This window comes from Accipiter gentilis, chromosome 27, assembly GCF_929443795.1.
Source record: "Accipiter gentilis chromosome 27, bAccGen1.1, whole genome shotgun sequence".
Lineage (NCBI taxonomy): Eukaryota > Metazoa > Chordata > Aves > Accipitriformes > Accipitridae > Astur > Astur gentilis.
Window position 1 is genome coordinate 4,014,145 of NC_064906.1, and position 24,951 is coordinate 4,039,095.

At 39.7% G+C, this 24,951-nt stretch overlaps 1 protein-coding gene across 3 annotated transcripts in view; it reads left to right on the forward strand.

The window, feature by feature from the left end:
* LDLRAD4 (low density lipoprotein receptor class A domain containing 4) overlaps nucleotides 1–24,951 on the forward strand; it is a 293,715-nt gene that overhangs the window by 134,835 nt on the left and 133,929 nt on the right. For all 3 annotated transcript variants that reach the window (XM_049830511.1, XM_049830509.1, XM_049830510.1), the window contains one exon: nucleotides 6,436–6,576. In XM_049830511.1, coding sequence (XP_049686468.1) covers nucleotides 6,436–6,576 — 141 coding nt within the window. The remainder of the gene's footprint in view (nucleotides 1–6,435; nucleotides 6,577–24,951) is intronic.

Genomic DNA, 24,951 nt, shown 5'->3' on the forward strand with positions numbered 1-24,951 from the left:
AACTGGTGAACTGAACAGTGGATTTCACTACCTGTGTGTAAGAATATTGTGTTTGCTTCCTTCAGCTACTGGCATAAATAGTAACTAGTTAAAGGGCATAGCTTCAGGCTTTGCCTTAAGAAGAAGATGAAAAGATAATTGCTGGATAAGCAAGCAAGCATGGGGGACTGCAAGAGGGTAGCAGCTCAGCAAATGAGAGTGGTTTTAACCAGTAACAATCTTCTTTCAATCAGCCCGGTTTTAAGGCTGTAATCTCCCCTGGGCAGAGGAGGTCTCTCAGTCTCCATGTTGCGTGGCTCTGAGAACAGACTCCCCTGTCCTGTGCGAGGCTGTGGGCAGTGAGGACAGGCCTTTGACTGTGGCTTACAGCTCTGCTTCTTACTCTGCATAAGCTGATCCACTTTCATTTTTGCTGGTATTCTGTTTGGCATTCTTTTTATGAAGTGTTTTTTTGTTTTGTAAAGAGCCATTTATCCCTCTCTTTCCTGCACCAGTGGACGTTTATTAGATCGCGTGGCAGTCTGCCATCTTCCTTATTAACCAAGCTTTTTCCCAAATAAACATGTTCCTTGTGTACACTGCCTCCTATTTATGATTTACTTCCATTATAAAGCTACATTCTACAATATTAAAAATAATACACAGATAGATGTTTATCAGAGGTTGAACAGGGTTTTATTGTACTGACTGTGGTGTTCGTGGTTTATATTTCTTTGATCTCCAGCACAGCGTGTTTCCTCCCACCCTCCCCAATTTACTACTTTTGCCTCTTATTATCCTTATAACAGGTGATGATGCCCTTTAAACATATTTTCTTTCAGGCTCTTACATGTTGCAATGTGAACAGGAGTGTGAAGAAGTATGATGACATAGTGAAAATGGAGCCTTTATGTAAGAAATTGGAAATTAAGCCTTTATTCTAGAGATGCAGATCCACCTGGAGGCAAAGAGATATTCACTGTCTACATACCTCATGCCAGCAGGGTATTTGATCACCCTCTGCTGGCTGTGCTGCCAGAGCTGCTACCACTTTGCTGGATTTTGGGAGAGTGCCTTACACTCTAGTTAAGTCCCAGACATCACTTAGGATTTCATTTTGTGCGTTTGAACTGTGTTGCTACAGTTTAGCCAGAACAATTTGGGATCACTGGCTGCATATATAGTTTTTTATTTTTTATTCAAATGGATGGAATAGAATTCTGCCCCGGGTCAAATAATCATTTCAGATCTGCTAAATAAGTAGCTGTGACATCCATCGTAACAGTGACCTAAACCACCATATTTTTTCAATATGACACTTTGTCGCTTTTTTTTTTCCTTGGCCTGTGGTTGGACTTAAATTACAAAAACAAACAGCACTTAGCTATAATTAAAAATGCCCTACAGTAAGTGGGATGACAAAACAATGGGAATGCTGTTCATATGGATGAAGTCAAGTGTAAAGGAAGTCTAAAAGAATTAAGTTGAATGCAAGGATAGAATTATCTTGTTGGGTAGGCACAGAAAGTGTAAAATAAGCCTACCCAATACAGCAGATCTTGTATTTCACAATAAAAAAACTGATCAGAGGAGTTTTTTGTATCATGAGGCAAATTCATCTTTAGCTGTTGCAGCTGAAACATAACCTTCAATTATTTGAAATGCAGTCATATATTATATGTAGAGAGTTTATACATACAAGCATCTCCCTTGAACATGTGAGCAATACACTTGCTAACTGTACTTGCATACAGTTGATAAAAATAGGAAATGTTCATAATAGTATTATTAGTATTACTTTTTTTCAAGGTAGTCTAGTTCTACCTAGATGTATGTTTATTAAAACTTTATGTTGAAGAATCAATATATTGTCAAGATAAATTTTAAAATTATGCTGCAGACATAATTACGAGCATAGTAAGACATAATTATAAGAAGGGATGATTTTTTCAACCTCCAGTAGCTGTCATCTTGCTTCAGGTTTAGCTCTAGTCAGAGCCTTGCTGACCAACCTACTGATGTTTCACTAATTGCCACTTGAAAATGAAAAGAAAACTGCCTGGCTTTGAAACTTTATTCATGAAAGAAGGATCGTGCTGGCTTGTTTTCAGAATGGGAGCATTTCTCCCTCTTCTAGTCTAGACAGGCCAAATACAGGACTTTGTACTGAAAAGGGCTCTCTGGTGTGTCGTTAGGCACATTGGTCTAGTCTGGACTGGTCTGGATTTCCCTGTCAGAGTGCTTTGAGGTCACTGCTAATATTTTGGTACAGACCTCTGCAGGTTTATTTACTACCTTTCAGTTTGACAATACTCTTAATATTTGCTTTCCACTATGTCCATCAACCTGACTTTGACCCACATTGCATTACATGGAAGGATTCTCTTCTGGTTTTAGTAAAAGCACGCACTGTTTAAATGCGTTTACTATGCAAACTACTTTAAGGTACTGACTTTTCATTTACAAGTCGCAAATACCTGATGCTAACTATGTTCTGTGTTTAGAAGTATCTGTATTTTCATTGAATAATGTAATTAATTTGTCCCTTTCTTACAATGCTTTTTTCCTTTGAGTATTTCCTTCAGTATTCACCAGAATGTGATTACGCAGGCTAAGTTTTACACTTTTGTGTCCTCCATTAGATGCTAAATTTTGTTAGGTTTAGAAGCTACTTTTGCACATGCATGTGTTGTGGGTTGATCCTGGCCAGCAGCTAAGCACCTGCACAGCCACTCACTCACCACCCCCTTCCGCCCCTCAGGACAGGGGAGAGAATAGGAAGAGTAACAGCAAAAAGAGAATTTTAATAAGTAAATGAAAGAGGGGAAGAAAACAAGTCATGCAAAGGCAGTCACTCACCACCTCCCACAAGTAGACCGATGCCCAGGCAAGTCTGCAAGCCATGGGAAGACAAACCCCCTGTTTCTTATTGCTGAGCATGATGCTGTTTGGCATGGAGGATCCCTTTGGTCAGTTGGGGTCAGCTGTCCTGGCTGTGACCCCTCCCAGCTTCTTGCCCACCTCCTGCCTACTGCCTGGGAGCAGCAGAGTGAGAAAAAAAGGCGCCTCAATGCTGTGCAGGCACTGCTCAGAAATAGCCAAACCACTGGTGTGCTATCAACACTGTTCTGGTCACAAATCCAAAACAGCACCGTAGGGGCTGTTATGAAGAAAGTTAACTCCATCCCAGCCAGGCCCAGTACAGGATGACTGCTTTCTTGGCAAATAGAGTTGGTGGGAGATCACAAGGCAAGCTGATTTTGACAACACGATCCATTTTAAAATCAAGACAGAATTCCTGTGGCATTGTGAGCAACCTCCCGGTCAATGTAGGCACATCAACAGGGGACAGGAGGCCTCATGACTCTTACTTTTTATGCACCTTGACAATGGCAATGTTCATTTGTTTGAGGGAAGGAGGAAGTAGCCATAAAATTTTACAAGAAAAGATGATTGAGTCTGGTTTTTTAATCCAAATTTCAACATGGTCTATTATCTAGGATGAAAAAAAACCCTCTTAAAACACAAATTCTTTCCTCTGTTTAGTCCTCTTATGGTAATGTTAGTTAAAACCCAGAACTTTAAGACTTTAATAGAGCTACTAAAAATTTAATGCTTCATTTGGTCTTTTGTCTGAAGACCATGTAATCTGGTAGCAAACAGAAACCCAAAGTTCTTAGCTTTAATTGCTGTTGAGTTGACATCTTGCTGGAGCATTTTGTGTCAGCCATGGGAGAAGTGTGGAAAGCTTTACATTAGGACTCAACACAAAGACACAGGAAAGAATTAAATATTGTGGCCAAAGTAACATGCCAAATGTTCTAAGTTCAGGCAATATGATGTTTGATATTTGTCTTTCAAATATAAGCAGTGTGTCCTTTACCACTCTTAATTTCACCCTGTGTTATATTACTCATTTAAGATACCTTGAAAGTTTGAACCCTTTCAAGCCAGCTTTTCTAATCTTCCAAGGCAGCTTTGTTCTTTTCTTGTTCCTCTTTTTTACTTCATAAAGTTGCAGAAATGAGTCCTAAAGTGTTGTAATTATCAGATTGTTAATATTGAGACCAATCTTTTAAGTCTCCTTTCCAAAAGTAACTGTTAATGACTTTCTTAGTTCCTTGGGTTTCAAAGGCTTACTCTGTTTGGATATGAATTTTTTTATAGTCTATACTCAAAACAGAAAACCTAAGCCCTTAAATGCCTCTTCAGTTCTTTGTTGTAACAGGGAAAGGTAGGGTGAGAAAGGAACAGGGAAAAATATTCTGTTTGTACAGTATTTTATTGTACAATTTGAGTAGTTCAAGTACTACAGGGTTGGACTGAAAAAGCTTAAATCTTGAGGACCTTATTTACACAAATACTCACTGATTCTTAAGTGCAGTTTGACCAAGTGAAATAGAAAGATAGATTTTTTTCCACAGGAAATGCTTGTTTTTCTTGCGTAGCATTTTATTGGCTTTTATTTATATTCCTAAGTAGCATTTTATGTTACACATGTTTATGCGTATATTTTTGCAGCAGCAGATTCTTGCTGGTATGGGTACTAAAATGTCATTAATACTTGACGAAAAGTGCTGAGAGTGAAGTCTAAAATCACTTTTACCTACAAATTTGTGAAGAAAAATTTTTTCATTCCCTTTCCCAATGTATTTTTCCTCTTCTTCGCTATTACCTTGCTTATGTTACACATCAGATATGTGTGGGTAAATATGATACCTCAGTAACTGTTTTAGGGGTTTTTTAGAATTAGAGGTTCTGTTGTCTCAGTTCAGAGTTAAGTCCAAGTGCTGTTAAGATTAAAGGAAAGTCTCTTGTTGATAGTGTTGAGGATGGACAAACGTTATCTCTTTGCTGGGAAGGACCAGAGATCATCTCTCGGAAGCAGAATCGGCCAACCCAAACTGCAGTCTTGGGGAAGGCCAGGGTTCAGGGAATGGCACTACTTTAATAAATGACTTGTGAGTGTTTCTAATTCCATCTACTTCGCCTCTGCTTGTGAATGACAATCACCAGATTTTGTCAACATGCTGGAATTGTAATGATTAAATTATAATTTTTCTAGCTATAATATGTTCTCTGTTCTAAATGTGTAGTGTATTTGACTTTGTAACAAGCCTAGTGAGAAAGCTTTTTATAATTGCATGTATATTTTTGTGAACATTTCTTAATTACATCTCAAATATTTACTATAAAGCTTTGTTTCTGGAAGTGACATTTAAATGATCAGTTTAGCAGAAGGGCAATGGAATTTTAATTATCAACCATAGTAGACATCCTTAGTATAAAACGTCTTATTTAAATACTGAGGTCCTACAGCTTCAGACAGAAGGCAAGTCAGTCAGACTGAAGCCCTGTCTTACTGGGCTCTGAAAATTAAAGAAAAAGCATGCAAGATGACAAGGCACTGAACTATAATGCCCATGAAAAGCTACCACTGGTTGGCACTTACTGAATCTTTTCCGGTAAACAAAAGGCCAAGGACAGAGGTAATGTCATCCCTGTCTGAAGGGGTAACTGCATAGCTCTCCTGCCAGTGTAAACTTTGAGTGGGAGATGAGGTAAGGAGTTTTTCCTTGAATTTTCTTTTTAAGAGCTGGAGATCAGTCTAGTGAGGTATCTTACACAGGATTAGTTAGCCAGCCTGCATCCTTTTGCAGAGAAAGGGAGAAAGGTAAGAAGGAACTTGAGGTAACAAAGCTTTTGTTTAAATACTTGGTCTCGCAGGAATTTTCTCATGACAGAACCGTATTTAGGGGAAACTGTTCATTTTTTTCTAATGAACAAAATGTGAAAAATACAGCATACCTGCGTATAGCATTCAGACACTTCATAGAGGTTTTAGAAGCTTACTGACTTTGTAAAGCAACTGGCAGTTCAATGTGCAGACACTGAGTGCTTGATTGTAATTAGGTGGGAGACTGGCAAATTGGCTTTGGGAAGGTAGTTAAGGAGTAATTGTCTTGTGTCTGGACAGGATTGTTCCTGGTTACAAACTATACTGTTGCCTTACAGCTGATGCTGTTTTACATTGTGCAAGACTTCTTTTAATGTGGAACAATTATTATTTTTATTTATAGTGCTGTCTTGCCCCAAATAGGCAAGGTGCCACACAAAAATGTATGAAAACATGGTCTCTGTCTGAAGTGAACTGTAATCAACATGAACTACAAAAAAATACTGTTTTTTTAAGAAGTAGTTGAATTTCCCCAAATGGAAAAACTGGTTTACTAGTGGATTGATTCTGGTGATCCAGAATGCGTCACATATGTATTTATACATGCAATGCTACAAATACTTTATTATTTATTTTGGTGTTGAAGTGCCAAAGACCCGTCTACCGTGATACCATCTACTTGAAAAATACTACCTTTAGTATCAGTCATTCTAGCGGTGAAGAAGGTAAGCATCAATTTCCTCACAAATTTTTGTTCTGGTTTCTTTTTTGCCTTTCAGAGTGCAAATTCACCTGCGCCAGTGGTAAATGCTTGTATCTTGGTTCATTGATTTGTAACCAACAGAATGACTGTGGGGATAACAGTGATGAAGAGAACTGTCTGCTTGTAACAGAGCATCCACCTCCAGGCATCTTTAGCTGTAAGTAGTGGCTCTTCGTGTGCATCCGTGTATGTATGTATTTCGAATATGTCTGTTTACCTCAGAAATCAGGCTGTTTGGAAGCTTGGTCTGCAGTATGATATCTGGGGGGGATGAGACAGCGGAAGTAAATACTGGTTTTCTCTGAACCAGCAGTGGCCTGTAACACGCCTTCTCTAGGTTTCCAAACCTGGACAATTTTTAGTTATGCAAAGGGAGTTTGTGCTGCAGACATTGAGGTTATAATCACATGGATCATATGTAGCTTCTGAGAAAGAAAGTGTAATATATAAATGAGGAAATAATTTGTTTTCCAAGGTTCTAGAAAACATTTTATGCTTCGTTTGTGTGACAATCTTTATATGCTATTAATACTATTAAGAAAGTCATCATTCATTCTTATTAATCAAATATATTTGATTAGTGCTGAGATCAGCATTATTTGGTAGGTCACTGAGCTTTTATAGGTATATATTTAAAATAGCTTTTGTTGCTATTCTTTGGCGTATAAATATCTTGCAGAGAGTGCCAGGGCTTATCACCAGAATTGCTCTCTTAGAGCTTTGCCCTTGGTGATATACACTGAAATCAAACTTTGATTTTTGTTTTCGTATGTTCTGCAATAATTTATTTTTAAACCACAATTCAGCTTTCTGGATGGGGCAGAAATTTTCCAATAATGCTTCTGGTCTACAAGTACAATAGAAGTGTTGTAACATTACTTACCGCTTCCCAAATGGATGCCAATACTGGCATCCCTCAGCATGCTGTTTCACCTCTGGTTGTGCCTATGGCTTAGGAATATCTGTGGTTTTATGTTTAATAATAGGAATTGCAAGAACCATGTATCTGTAATTTTTGTAAACAAATGCATATGCCATTAAGCAGGATAGAATCACTGGAGTGGATTCATAATAGAAGATGAAGTCAGGTGTTGGATATACGCTTTTCCTCCTCTGCCACCTAACCTCCAGATGAACATGTTTCTAAATGTTCTACTGTAAATGTTTCTAAATCTTGTACTTTGAAGTACTTTGGAACCTCCGCAGTGATTTCAGAAGTTTTGAAATAATAATGGCCTACATACGCTTTTATGTTACTTCTTTTTTGTTGTTTTGATTTGTTTTTTGGAGTTGAACTCTTTCCAAAGCCCCAGGACTAGCCACAGGCTTTGGTAGTGGGTCCAGATCAAAATGTCACGTGTCCATGAACTTAGGTTGACCTTGGCTTTTGAGTTGTAAGAAAGTTATGCCTTATTATTTGTGCATGCAAAACTTGTAAGCATATCTTTAAAGTTCAAATGGAGGAATTTTTTTGACTGGGATACGGTACAGCTATTCTCTTAAACCAAGCTAGCACAACCATTTGTCTAAAAGGAGCCATTAAAACCACTGTGGTAGCAAATGGAGGGAAGGACTTTGGTGACAAGCACCAGTTGGGGCATCGCAGGTGGTGGCCCTGTGTGACTGCAGTGCGACAGTGGCACCCTGCAAGTTCCTAGGAGGAGCTCTAGGTGGAACTCCCAAAGCCTCCTTCAGCTTGAGGTCTGATAGCTGGGGCGCTGGTGATTTTTCATTACCCCTCTGTGCTGGTGGTGGCAATCATGCAGTAATCACAGCAGTGTGTTGGCACCATGTGCTGGCCTTCTTCTCAAAAGGCCTTTGGACTGTAGAAATATTGTTACTTGCTTGATCCAGGATCTGCAGACTTCCTGGGCTTCCCCTAAGTCACATCTGTCCCCTCAGGCATTACGGTAGGTCACGAACAAGAAGACAGGCGTGCCTGAAAGGGAACGGTGCCTGTCAGCTGGCTGGTCGTCCCCTTCACCTCCAGAACTGTAAAGTTTATCCGGACCAAACCCAACAAAATGTATCTCTAAAAAACCTTCAGCGGCAGGTTTCCTACTGCTTGCACAGGAACTTCGGCTGGCGTGTTTCATGATCCTGTCTCTGGAAAGTCGTGCAGGTCAGGGTGGCAGCATTTCTCTTACTTTTCAGTGGACTTGGAGAAAAATGGTTTGCGTCCTTCTGTCATGTCCCACCTATGGGGATAGGGGAGTGACTCCTTCTTATATCAGCCTTTTGCAGACATTAAGGACTGTTACCACCCATCTGCCAGTTACCCTCTGGGAGGGTTTAAAAAAAATAATAAACCCCAGTTTGTTCGCATGAATTATGTTTCCTTAAATCTGTTATATTTGTTCATTTTCTCTGATTCCTTCTAAAATATGGTGTCCAATAATCCTGCTACTTCAGACCTCCCCAGTGCTGAGTGAAGAGGAATAATTAGGTCTCATTAAGTCCTTCAAGAACTGCATTTGCTGGTTTTGTAACAACACTGCAAATGAGGATTTTGCAGAGGAAAGATTTGATTTATTGCTAGGAGCATTCGGAGGTGTTTAACTTTTTGCTTACCTTGTGGCAGAGTGAGTGGTTCATTACTTGTTGCATTTGGGGATATTGACAGTGACTGTGCTTTTTCATCACAATAGGAACTGTGTGACAAGGGCTGGTAAATAAAGGGACTTCTGTTTTAAATAAAAAAACAAAACCCAGTGAAACAGGGTCCTAATGGTGAAACAAAGACAAAAATGTTGGAAGCCAGATGGAAAAATAATACAACCATAAACAGCATTTAAAACAAATGAGGATTAGTGCTATTTATCATGTTTTGGCTATTAAACAGACTGCTACATGGTAGAAATCAGTGCCAACTAGTAACAGGAAAGAGCATTATTATGGACGCGGCAGTTGGTTGTGTTGGCTTGTTAGAGCCTTGAAAAAAATGTTTCTAGAATACTTGTTGAAGTGAGGTCCCCAGGCCTTAGAGGGATGACATGTTGAATTAAGAAACTTGTGCATGCTTTTCCTCAATGATTTTAATGGGGGTCCCTACCAGAGTACACCAGAGTATATGCACTTGAAATGTCTCAGCTGACGAGGCTAGCTTCCAACACAGAAGTACATACATTCATTGGCCTCTAATTAGTGACAAGTCAGTAATACAGCTCAATAAGAAGAAAATGAGTGTTAAAAAAAAAAATCACATCAGGAATTTTAAAGCAGGAATTTCCTTCTGGTCAGTGTTACATATCAGCTCTGCTCTTGCATGTTCTTGCTTGTGCACAGCTCTTGAATGGGGAAGAAACAGTTGAAAGGAGCCATGTGTAAGTGTGCGCCAGTCTACATCCGAGCAGGATGGCCTGTTCCTCCCTGGGACTGCTCTTATTTTTATGTAGAGCATGTTGGCACTACTGTGGTATGCCTTCCCCTCTGCTGTTTCTTCAAAGAACCCCTGTCTCAAATGGTATTCAAACCTTCTATCCTCCCATGGTAGAAACAATGTTCATCTCATTTCACAGTAAGACATAGACTGCCCGCAAACGATGTCTAAATAAATAAATTTTCATATGGAAATTCTGCTTTAGTTTATTTAAGCAGTATGTGCCATGTTAGCAGTAGCCCATATTTCCCGGCTGCTGAAGCATTTCTCATTTGTGCTCTTGCCAGCAGCCAAATCCAGAATGTCTCATTGGAGCTTATTGTTTAGTTTGGTTAAGTTGCATGAGCAGTGGTATAGAAAGATATTTTTTGTGGGTGACCTGCTCTCTGGATCTCATGTTTATAGCAGACGCTCTCTCATTTGTGTTAGAGGAGTTTAAATCTCCTAGACCTGGTGTTCCTCTCTCCTTGCTATTCTTACCTGGCTCCAGTGTGAAGGCTGTTAATTCAGTCTTTTGAATGTTGCTACTGAATTCAATAAGATGTCTCATGTGTGCAAAGTTAAACAAAATGTGTATTTCTGCAGCCCTTCGGTTTTATTAATTTTCCTCTGCTGACTTATAGGTACGGTTTCCTTAATGCAGCTGCATGGGCAATTTAGTCTGTACAGCACAGAGAAATCAGAGGGCAGCCGGGGAAGATCTGCATCAGCTCCAAGGTGTGTTAGTGTCTGATTTTAGGCAGCACAAGCTGCAGTCCAGCAAGTTGTTCAACATGTATGCTAAGGCATTTAAGCCAAACATGTTAAGGTAGCAGCTTGCTTGGTTTACATTGGGATTTTTAACATGGGTTTGGTGATGCATGTGGAAGCTTACCTCCCCCGGCTCAGTGAGGATGCTCCAGTGTTCCTGTGCAGTTCCATACAGGTAGCCTTCTGCAAAGTAGCCCATGTCAACTTTTGGTAGGTCTACTTGCTGGTTTTATTTTCATCAGCTATAAAGACTTATTGATTGAGATAATGGAGACAACTGTTCTTTTAACGTTACTTGGAGGTCGAGGGTGTATTTAACGGCACAAAGCCACGATAGGAAAAATGAGATGAAGAGTAAGATTTTCAACATCGCAGACTTGGCCTTGGCGGCAGCTTGCCACCCCACGTGACCTGCAAATTTGGACTCCGAGGAATTGAAACAATGTGCCTGCTTCTAGCAGGACACAGTTCATTTGTTCAAGCATTTCCCTTTGTTTCACAACAAACGATCAGCCTCCCTTGTCCTGCTAAAAGTAAATTAGATTTTGAAATGGGAAGTGTAGTCTGTTGTCTGTTTGCAGGCTGCAGTATCCAAGTCATGTCTAATTGAGAAGGGTTGCAATGGTGGAGATTTTAGTTCTTTAGTTGTTTGGTGGAAAACAGTACAGGTAGTTATCTGTGCTGTGATATGTATGTATGTGTGGGCATATGAAACACAAATATTGACATGCATGAGAATTCGAAGATGACTAAAAAAAGGGAGAACAAATCCTTCTTGTCATGTGAAAATTATGTCTACATCAAATTTCAAGTTGTCAGCATTGATGGAGGTGATGTGTCATGGCTGTTTTGGCACAGAAGAGTTTGCTGTAGGAGTTCATTTTCCTCTGCAAGGTAAAAAAAAACCCAAACAAATCAAATATATAGCTCTCCCTTTCACCACCCCCACCTACTTCTGTCAGCTCTGAGCCTTGTAGGGATCTGCAGGGGGTTGGAGAATGATGCTGTTTTAAAAACAAAAAGCTCAATCAAAGGAAAATATTTTGTTTAAAGAGACCTTCGGCATCCCCCTCTGACTGTGACACTGAATTTGCGCAGATAAAAACAACCGCTTAGATTTACATTTTGATTGTGCTCCTGCTTTCATGTGTGCCGGGCTGTCCCACTTCAGGTGAAATTTATCCATTTCTTTAAATATTTAGCAGTCTAGCATTGATGTTAATGAAAGTCTGGCACTGCTATTTTGAGCATTGCAACAATGATAGTAATTTTCAGTGTCAGATTACTGCTTCTCGGAGGAAAAGGGAGATGGGAGGAGGGAAGAGCAGAAAAAAAAAAAAAAAAAATTGTTTCGGGTCTAATAGAGTTTGTCATCAGCCTGGCTGTGCCAGACAGATGGATCATGAATACTGTCTAGACGCTCTCTGCCTGAGTGGAGCTGTGGTCTCTAAGGACAAGCAATGAGACGCCGGCTTAAGTGACTGGGGAAAGTCAGGACGTGCTCCTCTCTAATCAGATAGTGATCCGGCCTGATCCTGCCCCGCTGGGCGGGAGGAGAGGCCCCACTGGTGCTGGGGGCCAGTCAATACTGATCTCAGCTGAAACTTGGCTATTACGGGGCTTCGGGGGGGGAAGGAGAGGGATGGTGTGACAATGCTATTGATTTCAGCCGCATCTGTCCAGGGACTGCGGGGTGATTTAGCTGGGAGTATAGATCTCGGGAGGGGGTGGATTGGGAGAGCCATCATCTGGCCATAAAGCACATGCATAAAACTGCGCGGTCACCTGTATTTATTGATTGGTTTAGTCACAGTATATGCTTCAAAAACGCTTATTTACTTGCTTACTTTTTCTCGATTTGGCCCACTTGCTCAGAAGGATTCATCTCTTCTGCCTACCTTGGGGCTGCGTGTGTCCCTGGCTGTTAAGATGAGGTTACATGAGGCTGCCTACAGTTTGGAAAGGAGAAGCTGTGTTAACCAGGTGAGACCTGTAGCCTAGGGCAGATCTTGTACTATTTAGTGATCTCTCATGCTGTTACTTGTCCTTTCTCTGTCACTAAGCACAATTAATGATAAGGAAATAAAAATTTCTGATGTAGACGGAGCAATAGATATTTTTTGACTGGTGGAGTAATAACAAAAACTTAATTTGATACATACGCTAACTTATTTAAAAAGCAAGAGGTTCTCTGGGTTTTGTATTACAGAACAAGCCATAGCGTTCTGGATTTTAGTTCTGTGTATATATAACTAAATACTAGATAGATATTTTTATTTAGAAAATCCAGTCAGTTTTCAGCCTACAGTGCAGTCTTGTTTCTTAAAGTGCTATGAGCAGACTCTGCACTTTGTTTTGAAATCATTCCATCCTTGCATATTTTTGAAGCACATCATGGAACGTTAGTAATTAATATGAGCTTGAAAATTTGGAAAGAAAAAAAAAAAGCAAAACATTAAGGTGAATCTTGTGTTTTCCTTTAATATTTCATATGTATTTTTAAAAATACTGTATTTCCTGTTGCTAAATAAAGGAAGTAGAACGCTGGTCCCGTGAATTCTGTAATAAAACTGCAGTGGAATTCACTAATGCTAGAGTTTGCCCCTTCTTCATCCGGAGCCTTACAGTATTAGCAACTCGGACAAGCCAGACACACACATATGTGGCCAATAACAACCGTGAAATATGCTGGTACAATGTCAGGTATTTGCATCTGCTTACAAACAGGGCTGAACTCGGCTCCTGGTAAGGAATTTCTATTTCACAAAGTTTCCAGCTGAATGTTAATCATATTTTTACAGTTAATGAGAAAAGAAATAAAAGCTCACAGTGCCCTGCAGATGAAAACGTGGGAATTTCAATAGCTTTGAAATGCTATATTATTAATTCGTAAAGTATGTCAGTCAGTTGTATCACCTTTAATCAAGATCTGGAAGCAACAATTGTTAGAACTGTTTGTGTTTGTTCTTCATACACATTTCATTCACCCCTCCTTCAATTCCTATTAGCTTTTCAGAAACTTCATCTAGTACTAAACATTGCAGTTTAGTACAATTACACCTGGTAATGCTTTTGCTTTCTCCTGTTTCCTTTTTCTGCTACTCATTTCTTATAGATGCGGAAGAGAATTTGAAGTGCTCAAAATGTACGGTGTATTAAAATCTTCATTCAAAGGCTGATTTTTATGTATCTGAGTGTCTAAACTTCAGGGTGGAACTCTCAGTAGTAGTAGTGCCAGGCATGATGAGACTTTCTATCTTACAGGTATGCTTGGCTCTGCAAGAGGCAGACCGGTATGAGGCAGGGAAATGGCCTCCCACAGACTCTAAAAGCCCTCTTTTTCAAACTATTTTCTTCACCAGAAGTGCATGGTAGCATAAATATTTCAGAAATGCAGGCCTAAAACTAAAGTACAAAAACCACAGCAGAGTATCCTACCATAGGCACAATTCTCCCCCTGGAGAGAGGAAGATAATAAACTGTAGGACAATTCTTTTCAGACTTTATTTCACATACAACTAGTAAGTGCTCGAACATGACATCAGAAATGGAGTGGAACTGAGCAACTTTTGTTGATTTTTATTTTCAGTCTACATTAGTAAGTATTGCTCATTGCTGTCCTTCCTCTCTCCATTTTCATTTGCAGGAGTCACACTGTACAGTGCACTAGGGGCAGCCTGGCTAAATCTCTTTAAGTTTTAGATACAGTTCTGAAATCCTTCTGTGTGGGTTTTAAAGCCACCACTCTCCCTGTCATTCATTGAGATTGGTTATTGCTGGTAAATGGTCATTAGGAGCATTGCATTTGTGCTGTGTTTGCACTTGGCTAATATCAGCCTAGAGGAGCAGTCACAAACTATTTTGTCTGTACAGCATTGGAAGCTGTTCAGGTGCTCAGGTAGCATGGAGATTACCCATCTTTTCATATGGTTTAAAGGGTTGCAGAGAACATGCTTTGAGGCAGCTTTTTTAAAAATACAAAATAATTTTTAAAAAACCCTTACAAAAAAGGGACATAGAGTCAAACTAGATGACCTTCCTTCCCTAGGAGTGCTGCAGACTGTGATGCTTGATTGCTTTTCATTCTGCAGATGCATATCTGACCCTTTGTCTCAAGAAACTCTTCATCTCCCTGATGAAATGAGCCACCTTAATTTTTCTTAAGCAGGCTCATCTTCTATTTTAAAGTAACAACTGAGAAGAAGATGCATTGGAAGCTTGCTTGTATGTTCTGGTATAAATAAAGGCACACTGAAAAATTGCTGTCTGAAGTTTCTGTGTAGCATAACATACAGCATCATGTTGGTGCACAAAGAAATCCTTGCTTTTCAGTGATCTCTTTGGTCTGCATTGCATGTGAAGTGATGTTTTCCGTATTGTGTAGTGTTTAACCAAAGCATGTTGCTTTGGCCATTAGCATGAAGTTGTTTTTCTCAGACTGGGAAGTCTGAGAAACCCTATTTTCTCCACAATTTTGCAAGCACTTGAAACCAGCATAAGCCAGTGTTGCCCCTTGTAGTTGCTCCCTCACTTGTCCCTGTGCAAGTGCTTGTGCAGCCACACAGGAATTGGGTTGGAGACTTGGTCTGGTTCTGATGAACTCTGAGAAACTTCTACTTTGTTTTGGCTGTTGTCATGTCTTTGGGTCTGTTCTCAGCTAAACTGTGCAAACTCTTGTGCTGGCACAAAGCAGAGGGCAGTACAAGTGGCTCCATTCAGTGGTGATTTATCCTTGACCGGTTTAAGGTTTCCATGAAACAGTACTGTTATTAAATGCCTTAGTCCTTGCCTCACTAAATCATAAGCTTAAAGACCTTTCCCCGAATACAGGAGAGTTTGGGAATTAAGAGCTAATTTTTGCTTTCGCCCTTCTCCCCCATTCTGGAAATCTCATCATTTGTCACTTTTTCTTACAGAGAAATGAAACAGAAGAACGTAGCATCAGAAGGGGTCTCTCATGACCCTTCATGGGCTTGGGTTCATTTGGAATGAACCCATGCTAGTAGAATGTAATACAGCATTTCAATAACAGAGTCCAGTTTGGCTTAAGACATGAGACTTTACTGGAATAATGTTAGCTAGTTACATGAGATCATAGGGACAGCTGTCCTGGGTCAGATCAAAGGCCCAGCTAGCCCTATACTGAATCTGGCACTGGCCAGTTGCAGATGTTAAGTGAAAGACTATAAGCAAATCAGATAAACAGTTGTGCTTTTCCCTGTAAATCTGGTTCCTTGATGGAATCCTGTGCTGCTCTGCAAGAGGAGCATGGGTTTTCTGTCCTCCTGAGAGAAACTGGCATTTAGAAAGGGCAGGAACTGAGGTAAAGAGAAAATGTCTCATTTCATAAGTGTAAGAACAAGTGAAGACCCATCAACCCATCGCTAACCAGTAGATGTGTGGGCACATTGGTTTCTTCTATATTCGGCCTATACTTTTCATGTTAAGGCATTTTGAACGTAGGACACAAGCTTGAAAGTGCTGAATTCATGTGAACCTGAAAGACTATTTGACTGGGTCTTTTCAATTATTTTGTGAAGAACAGATATTTTTAATTTCTCTAAGCTTATTGTTTTTTCTGAGTGGTGTTGGGGTTCTTTTGCTCAGGATTTGTGGACTGTGTAACAGCTTTATATTTAATAGTGAACCAAGTTCATCTTGTGATGAAAGTAGGCTTAAATTTGGCTTAGATGTTTAAAAAAACAAATGCACACACAAAGCCTACTGCATGTAGAAAACACATTTGTCTGTACACATTGTGACTGTAATACACAGGCATCAGATACTGTGGGAGTATGTGTGTGTATGTTACAGTGGGCTTGCTCTCAATTTTGTTTTATTTACGTGCATGTTGTATGCAAACGTAAGGAGTGAATACAGACTGGTTAGCATTAAGAAAAATTACCACCAACATAGAAATATCTGTACCTCAGCTCCTATGAAATCATAAATTAGGATCTCTGTTTAAAAATACCTACTCTTCTAATTATAGGTTTAGGGTTAAAATCAAGGCTAAAATATTTTTTCACATTCTGTTTAGACCATAAATGAGACGGTTGATCAACTGTTTATACTAAGCCACTGTTAGGAGCTAAAGGAAAACAGATCAGAAGAGTGAGTTGTTAAATTAATTGCATATTGTATGTGATAGGTGACTTTTCTCTAACTTAACTATAACAGTCTAAGAGGGTAGAGAGAGATGTATGTAACACAGCGTTAGTCCGACCATACATGATAAGATCACAGCTGTACTTCTCTTCCCAGTGGTATTGCTACACTGGTAGCTTCCTCTTTCCTTCTCAGATTTCTCCTTCTTCTTTCCTTCTGTTTCAGTCTTGCTGTGTAATAGCTTCATAGAAGACAGATTAAGGACCTGGGGGGTGTAGAGATAATAATGACGCACTATGTGAATACTGAGTCTGGCACCTAGTAGCACCTTGATAGAAATAGAAAGCTGTGATCACAGTATTAAAATATGCTAACAAGCTGAAGGAGCTAATGGGCTGAATTTTTACAGTGCAGATGTTCATCCGGCACTTGTGCTGAATGTAATAACAAATGTGTGGGGGCTGATGGTGATATTATTGTGTTCTTGGCAGCACAGTCCTCCAAAACAATCTTTCTTTCTTTGATATTTTACCAAGATTTAGAATGTTCTTTTTTGTGTCCAAGATAACAAATCTAAGTGTGTATACACAAATCAGTATGACTAAGGCTGGTTGGGCTAGGATTGTTTTCAATCAGACAGGGGGTTCTGTAAGATGGGGTGAACCCCTCTATGTGGTGGTGGGGATCAGTATCTTAGTTCTTGGGCAGTTCATGCTGTACTTCTACTAAATTTCAGATAGTTCTTTTGTTGTTGGTTTCAAAACCTAGCTCATCTGGCCAGAATAAACCATCTGCTTTGAGAAACTGTAGAGCCATAGGCTGATGTAAGGGTCATCTCCGTGTGTTTTCCAGAGGAGAGTCAGTCGTCCATTCCAGTATTCTACTCCAGTACCTCAGCTTGGCCACCCATTTCATGGTATTTCACCTATTCGGTCTCTTCCTTTCATGTTCAATGCTTTGCAGCTGATACCAAGAATGATACTGCTGTCTTGCAGAACCTGTCAGCTGTTTCAATAGGAAACAATCTTGACTTCTTTCCAGCAGATTCAGATATTCCTGAAGAAATTACCGTTCGTATCAGTCAAAGATTTGCTAGACATTGTCGGGAATCATTATGTTGCAAACCTGGTCTTTTTTTTTCCTCCCTGATGAAGGTACTGGCTTGTTTGTTTTAATTACCAGGATGAAAGGTGCACGTTGCTTTTGTTGGTAATAAGCTGCAGCTCTCGGGGTGAATACCTGTCACTTTTGATAGGCTATTACAATGTAGATGATCAGTCAACTGGCCATGAGTATTTGGGGCTGGGGGTGCTCCTCCAGCAAATACATTTGTTGCTGTGCTATGTAACACAGGTTTCAAACCACATCCCCTTTTGACAAGCCTATTAGATAGTGTATTGGGAAACTAAATTCCCTTGATGTTAGAAAACTAAAGGAAGGGCTGAAATGGTACGAGGAATGGAAGACTTGGTCATCAGTGAATAGGCCTCACCAACAATTCCAAGTTTGCTTGGCATCTCTGCCACAGACTTCCTGTGCAATCCTGATGAAATCATTATTGGTTTTCCTCCTTAATTTCTTTATTTATAAAATGGAGATAATGATGTTCATCTACTTTGCAGAAGTAATAAAAGAAGATGAAATTTTTATGTCGTTGAAAAACATGCAAAGAGATGTTAAGCTGTAGTAACCTCAGAAAAATGGGTACTATACTGGAAAAATAAGCTGACAAAATTAAAAAAAAAAGTCTAGAAAGTATGTGCTTTATGTTGTATATTAACATTAGCACATACTGTCCAATATTAATAAATTTATCTTTAATTTTTCACTTGTATGTCAACATCTAAGAGCAAGGAGAAGGACATACTAAATAGTTTCTTAGTAGGTACATAAAAAGTCAATTTGCATTAAAATGTGACGAGAGACAGAAGAAGAGGAGTGAGTTTCATCAGTCAACTGTAATTCCACAATTGGTGCAGAATATCTTAAAAAATGGTGAATGTAATACAGTGTAATGATATTTGGTTGTGTATTAGTGAAGTCTGAAGAGGAATATTAGAAGGATTTAATCAAATGAGGTCAGCAGTCAACAGAATGATGGATGAAATTCAATGTTGATTCATGCAAAGTAATTCATAGTGGAGAGCAAAGTATGTGCTATTAATACAGTTAATTGGATCATAATTAATTGTGTAATTTAAGGAAAAGGACCAAAGCATCACTATGAAGGGCTGAATTCTTTAGAGAATATAGTTGCAGTCAGATAAAATATTTTGAATCTATAAAAATAAGATGTGAAATGATACGATGCTGTTACATAAATCAACATTTCACCTTTGTCTAGAATGCTGCGTTCAAGTGTTGCTGCAGCACAGAAACACGCTGCGGATGTAGAAAACAGGAAAACAGCAGAAAGTTGTGAACAGACACTGATATAAATAGACACCAAAAAGTTTGGAATTGTTTACTTTTGAGTCTAGGTAAAGAGTGGGGAAATAAAAAGGTACACAGAACTATGGGTGTTGAACAGAAGGTGGGCTAGGCTGTGTCGTAAGATTAGAAGATTCCTCAGTGCAATTCAAAGCTGATAAAAAAGAAATTTTTTCATACATCCTGTCTTTAGACTGTATACCTCATTAATTACTGTGTGATGTCACTGAGGCGAGAACTTAGCAATATTTAAGGAAAGGAAGCCTCTGAACACTGAGTCCACTTGTGTGTAATCTATCCAGAGAGTAGGTAGGAAATGTATAAGGCTGAGCTTTCAGGCATTAAACTTACTTCTAACTATAAGATCAGGTTGAGAGCTTGAGAGGACGTTTCCTCAGTCTTTTGGAGAACTGAACACCCGCACCCAGGAGGACAGCGCATAGGTTCCCATGTGTGACACTTAAGTCCATAGTAAGTGGCTTGGAATAGTGTTTGTGTGCAGCTATGATCAAAGTTCTTACGTGCAGTTTCCCTGACTTAAGTAATTACTGATACTGCCTGTAACAGCCTTCCGTCATAAGGCAGAAATCTGGACTGTCTTGTGTATCTGTTTTTCATAGAAGGTGGTTAGTGAGGCTGGCACATCGAGTTGCTCAACAAGTGAAATCTGTGGTATCCCTGCCAGCCTGTGCTGGATTACCTATTGCACACAGCCCTGGGAGGGGTGCTGAGCACAACCCCAGCGCAGGAGAGCACGCCAACGGGAAACGTGTACTAGGAATTGCAGAGGCTGGTTTAAGCAAGTGAAGTTTAGAATGAAATGTGTTGTGATACAGATTGTATTTGATTCTTGGAAGCTTCCTCCAGCCCTTCTGTCTATTAGGCTCGTAGTTAATAAACCAGGCCTTCAAAAGTGTCTACTCCTTAAAGGTAATGAACTAAACTCCATATGTAAATGTTCAACAGTAGTGGACAACATTTGTAGATGATCTCTTCCTGCAGGAGGTGATAACAGTTTTTTTGCTTATTGCAACACAAGCTATGCATTAATTAGGACTTTCAGAGAGAGTTGTGTGTAGGCTGTGAACATGCAGAGTGATGGAGGGAGGTGAGAAACAGATGTGTGGTCATATATGCACCAGCCAGCTATTACTCAGATACCATCCATCTGCTAATTAGCAGCTGGAATGTTGAATAACATCGGTGTTTGTGTGATTGCTTGAGTGCAGTCCTGCATCTGGTTTTCACACTTCTCTTAATCTCTACTGTAAGTAACATGCTTCAATTAAAATTGTTTTGAAAGTGAAGTCTCTAGAACTTCCTTGTTACAGAAGATTAATTTCTTGGTGTCGATTACTGTAAGTGTAGGTCCATCAGCTTTTTGTACCCTTGAAGGGACAGCACTGGGTTAACACTGGAGTGGAAACCTGACTCATCCGTTTTGCATCCTGTCATGCTAATGAACCCAGTGTGTGCCATCTCAACTTTAAACTACCCCCTTGATGATTCTCACTGTACCTCTCTCAGTGAAGAGTCAGCAAAGAGCAGCCAATTTCTGAACTGCCATAGCTGGGGGAAGTACATGGTAATATTGCCCATATGATGAATGGCTCCTTAGGAAAACTATTGCAGTTTATCCAAAGCTCATGTTTTACTGTATTGTCTCTAAGAATTTCGATACAAAGTATTAGTATTTCCAATTGCTATATGTCCTAAAAATACATGCATGCACACACGTGTACATATATTCTAGAATAGTCCTTTTTCTTTTGGGAGGTCCAGATCCATGATATATTTCAGCCCTGCCCATCATTATAGGAACAGGCAGTAACAGACTGCACAATTAGTGTTGCCACACTGGGGTTGTAAGTTATCTACTACTCTATACTGTGCTGTATTCCAGGTAAAAGGCACTTTTGTAGATCAGAAAGAGCAACTCCAAGTTTGTCGCCAGAACATAAATGAAGAGATGACTTTTCTCTGATCCAGTTTCTGCATTTGTAAAATCTTTCTCACACTTCTCTGAAACAACTTCCTTCTTTACCCATATGAAAAAGCTTGTGAATTAGAAGAGCACTTCTGATCTTCCAGGTAACTGGGGAAATAATCCCTCTTTGCCCCCTCCCTTCTCCCCCTCCTTATCTTCCCTCCCCACAGAATGCTAAAACATTGTTTTTCCTCCCACAGTTGAAAGGTGTGTTTTGCAGAATACAGATGAGGTATTTGTTGGCTAGCAAAAAATAAAGCGAAACAAGAGACATGTCTTTCAAGTACAAATGGGGCTTTAGAGATCTCTGTTGGAAAGCCTAATTTCTACATGAGCACAACTGTTTCTCCATATTGCCTGGAACACTTCAGTTACATATTTGGCCACATGTTCTGTTATGGATTCTATAAAGACATCATTTGTCAAGCTAATAGCTGTGTACAAAAATGTTTATGCACAATAAAAATGGATTTCACAGATCTTTGAATTGCACCCACAGATACAAAATTTTGCAATACTTTGCAATATACTGAGCTGGATTAGATTATGGTGATGATGATGATGGCAATAATAATAATTAGGATCCTTTCCTCCATTCTGCAGGGCTAACAACTTAATTACTTGTTTGAACTGCATCAGTTAGGTTTTGTTTTTTTTTTTTAATATTTCTAATTTTTGCCTTCTCTAGTGAGAAAGCTGAAGTATTACTTCACTGTTGAGACCTTGCTTGCAGAGTGTGTTTTTCATGACAGTGATGGTCTCTGACTTAAAAAGAGCCATAATAGACTTTATAGCATATTCTACCTAAGTGGATAACTGGTTATTGTAGGAAATGTATATTTTTTTAGCTAAATAGAAAATTTACCTTACTAAACTGCAGACTGCATAGGCTCTTTATAGAAATTCTTGTCTTTAATCATGTCGTATATAAACCATGTTCAAAAGGTATGTTTGTTCCTGATTTCAACAGCAGTTACATCGCTTAAGTAGGAGCTAGACACACAAATATCTATCTATATGTGACCATAGTAGCTATTTAAACTAAGGGTTTAAGTAGACAGAATGTAATTATCCCCATGCAAGACTAATACACAAGGGAAAAACCCTGTAGGATTTTGTAATAGCGACAAGTGGTCAAGACATTACATTTATGCTTTGTTAGTTTTACCAGCTGTGTCTAATTCCATTATTCAGACAGACAGACAGACACCTCTGTTCTAATTAATTATAGTTGTCGACCACTGGGGTAAAAAACCAACTCCAGAGGTGATTTTCTAGAGAAAATCTGATTACAGAGTGCGACGACCAACCACTAGAAATCTGCAGATGTGAAACAGCTTTTTGAGGTTTAAAAATCTGTGTTCATCACATGAATCTGAAAAAGAAATGCAGTTAGAGTGGGATTTTCTTAGTGATCAGCTTATCCTCTGTAAAAATAAAAGATCAGAAAAATACTTTGGGTTTTCTGCCTCATGTTGTGCATGAAGCTGCATCTATGCATGATTCCTAGTGATAAAACATTACTCTGGGGGAAACAAGGGGAAGGCACAGGCACTGTGTGCTAGAAACCAGGGGTTTAAGTGTTACCAGTGGACAGGTGTAGGTGATGACCCCATGTAACTTGCATTCCTAAACTGTGGATCTTTAAAAAACCCCTTATATTCCACATGGCATAATATTTCCAGACCAATCATGCATCACTCTGTGGTGAGTACAGTATTGTGAGGGAGAGCTTGCTGACCATAAACACTGTGAAATTTGACTGAAATGAGAACAGCTATAAATACACAAGTGTTTAAAGATTGTGGCACAGTGTTGGGGTTTTTTTCCTCCTTCTTTGGTAGAGGGCTGGGATAGAAGATGGTCTTTCAAAGGTACTTGGATATAAATAGGAGCAAGAATCTAATCCTTTCAGTTGCAGAGTTATTTCTTTTCCGTGTGGTTGAATCACTTGGCCCCCTGAAGGCATCAGCCCCAGTCTCCGAATCCTGCCACTGGCCTATGAATCTTGCCAATATTTTTTTAAGACAGGAATCAAACAACATCTTGACTTTGTAGCCTCCGTTAGATTTCTTCCAGGCTGTTTGCTGAGCCTGCCGGCCCTTGGCAGCCATAGCATATTGAAAGCAGGCATGGATAAAATCTGTTGTATTTCATGGATGTGAAGCCATCACCTTGCACTGCAGTTTTACACAGTATTTCCACTGCTTATAGGAGTGACTGTGTTCTGACAGAGCTTTTCATCTGTTACATATTAAAACAGTGACAATTCTTAGAAAAAGCAACTGGGCCTTTTAGGTGTGTCGCCAAAGGACATGGAGAAACAGGGATACTGCTAGTCTGCGAGCAAACAGATTGGGTGAGATTTGGTAGAGAGACTGGAAGATGGGTAACTTGTGGTAGGCGGGCGCAAGAGCGAGGCTGCCTGACAAGTCAGTCACTGGGGAGAAAGCAGGAGGTGTGGCAGGTTGTGGGAAGAAAAAGTTGCTGGATTTCCCAAAGACATCGCCCTGCCTTGCATAGTTATCGCCATCCGAAACTCACTGCGTGTGCACGTGTTCCCAGCCGCCCTTCCTGTTGGTTGTCTTGAAGTCAGCTTACTATAACTCCCTGGGACTTTGGGTTGCTGCTATTTCTGCAGGTGTGTAGGTAAAACCTAACAGTCAGCTGTGAGGTTCATGGTGCTGGGTTTGCAATCAGCCACTCTGCATGTGCGTGTTAGGAGCAAGGAGGTTGCTGCAGGTGGAGCACTGCAGATTCTCTTCTGTTCAGATGCAGGGGATTTAGAGTACCTGATTGTACCTGCTTTTCATGAAGAAAACAAGAAGCAATAATCCATTGTTTTAAAAACTAGTAAAAGCAATTGGGAAATTAAGTGGTACAGGATTAGGGTCCTAATTGCTCATATGTAGTGTCTCAGCTCAGGTTAGTGGTGAAAACAGACCTCATTCTTTCTTACATGGCATCATTCCTTTCACTCCTAAATTAGGCAGTGATTAAAAAGATCTATAACTGGACTTCTTTAGGGCTCTTTGATAGGACTGGATGGGAAGAACCTTGCACTGAAATAATATGCATTATGAACTGAGTCCAAAGGAGCTTCACTGATTTAGCCCTGCTGAATATCTAATCATTCATCTTGTCTGTTACTTTCATAAGTACTAAATACAGAGAATATTCATAAATTAAGAAAGAGAGAAAAAAAAAAAAAAGGAAGTGTTTCAAGCATTGAGTGTATTTCAGACCTATAGTTGACTGGCAAATTGAACACCAGGGACCTGGGAGCGTGTGCACGGCTCCGGTTTAGCTGCAGCTCTGTTGGCCATGCTGATGGGCCTGAGGAAGAAGAGAAGGTATTGCCACCACTGGTGGTGGGGAGGGTTAAATAGCATGAATGTGCAGGAGGCTGTGCTTTAATAGTATTTGTATTTGTAGTATAAGTTGCTTCATGTCTTCAGTTACTTCGGAAAATATTGTACAAGAGGTTACTACTTTTCATTTTGATTTCAAAAGAAGTTGAGAACTAAATGCACGGGACACATCTAGGGAGGCCTTTTTAGTGTGGACATTCAGAGTAGCAAAATTGATACCTGGTAGCTCTTTTAAAACGTTTCTTGATGTAGTTAATATGTGTCACAACAAATCTATCTATCGGATAAGCTTCAGTAAATTCCAAGTTGGGAGAGAAAGATGTAAGGAATTGCTGATTGTACGATAATGATACTCTTAGGGAACAGATACACTGATAACTCGAACTGATGCTGAAAATAAACATGTTGTAAACAAATAGTACGGTGGTACCAGTTGTGAGGAGTTGAATTCATGCTTGAAAGTAGAAGTACTAAACTCAGTAAATTGCCTTCCTCTCACTGCGTCAA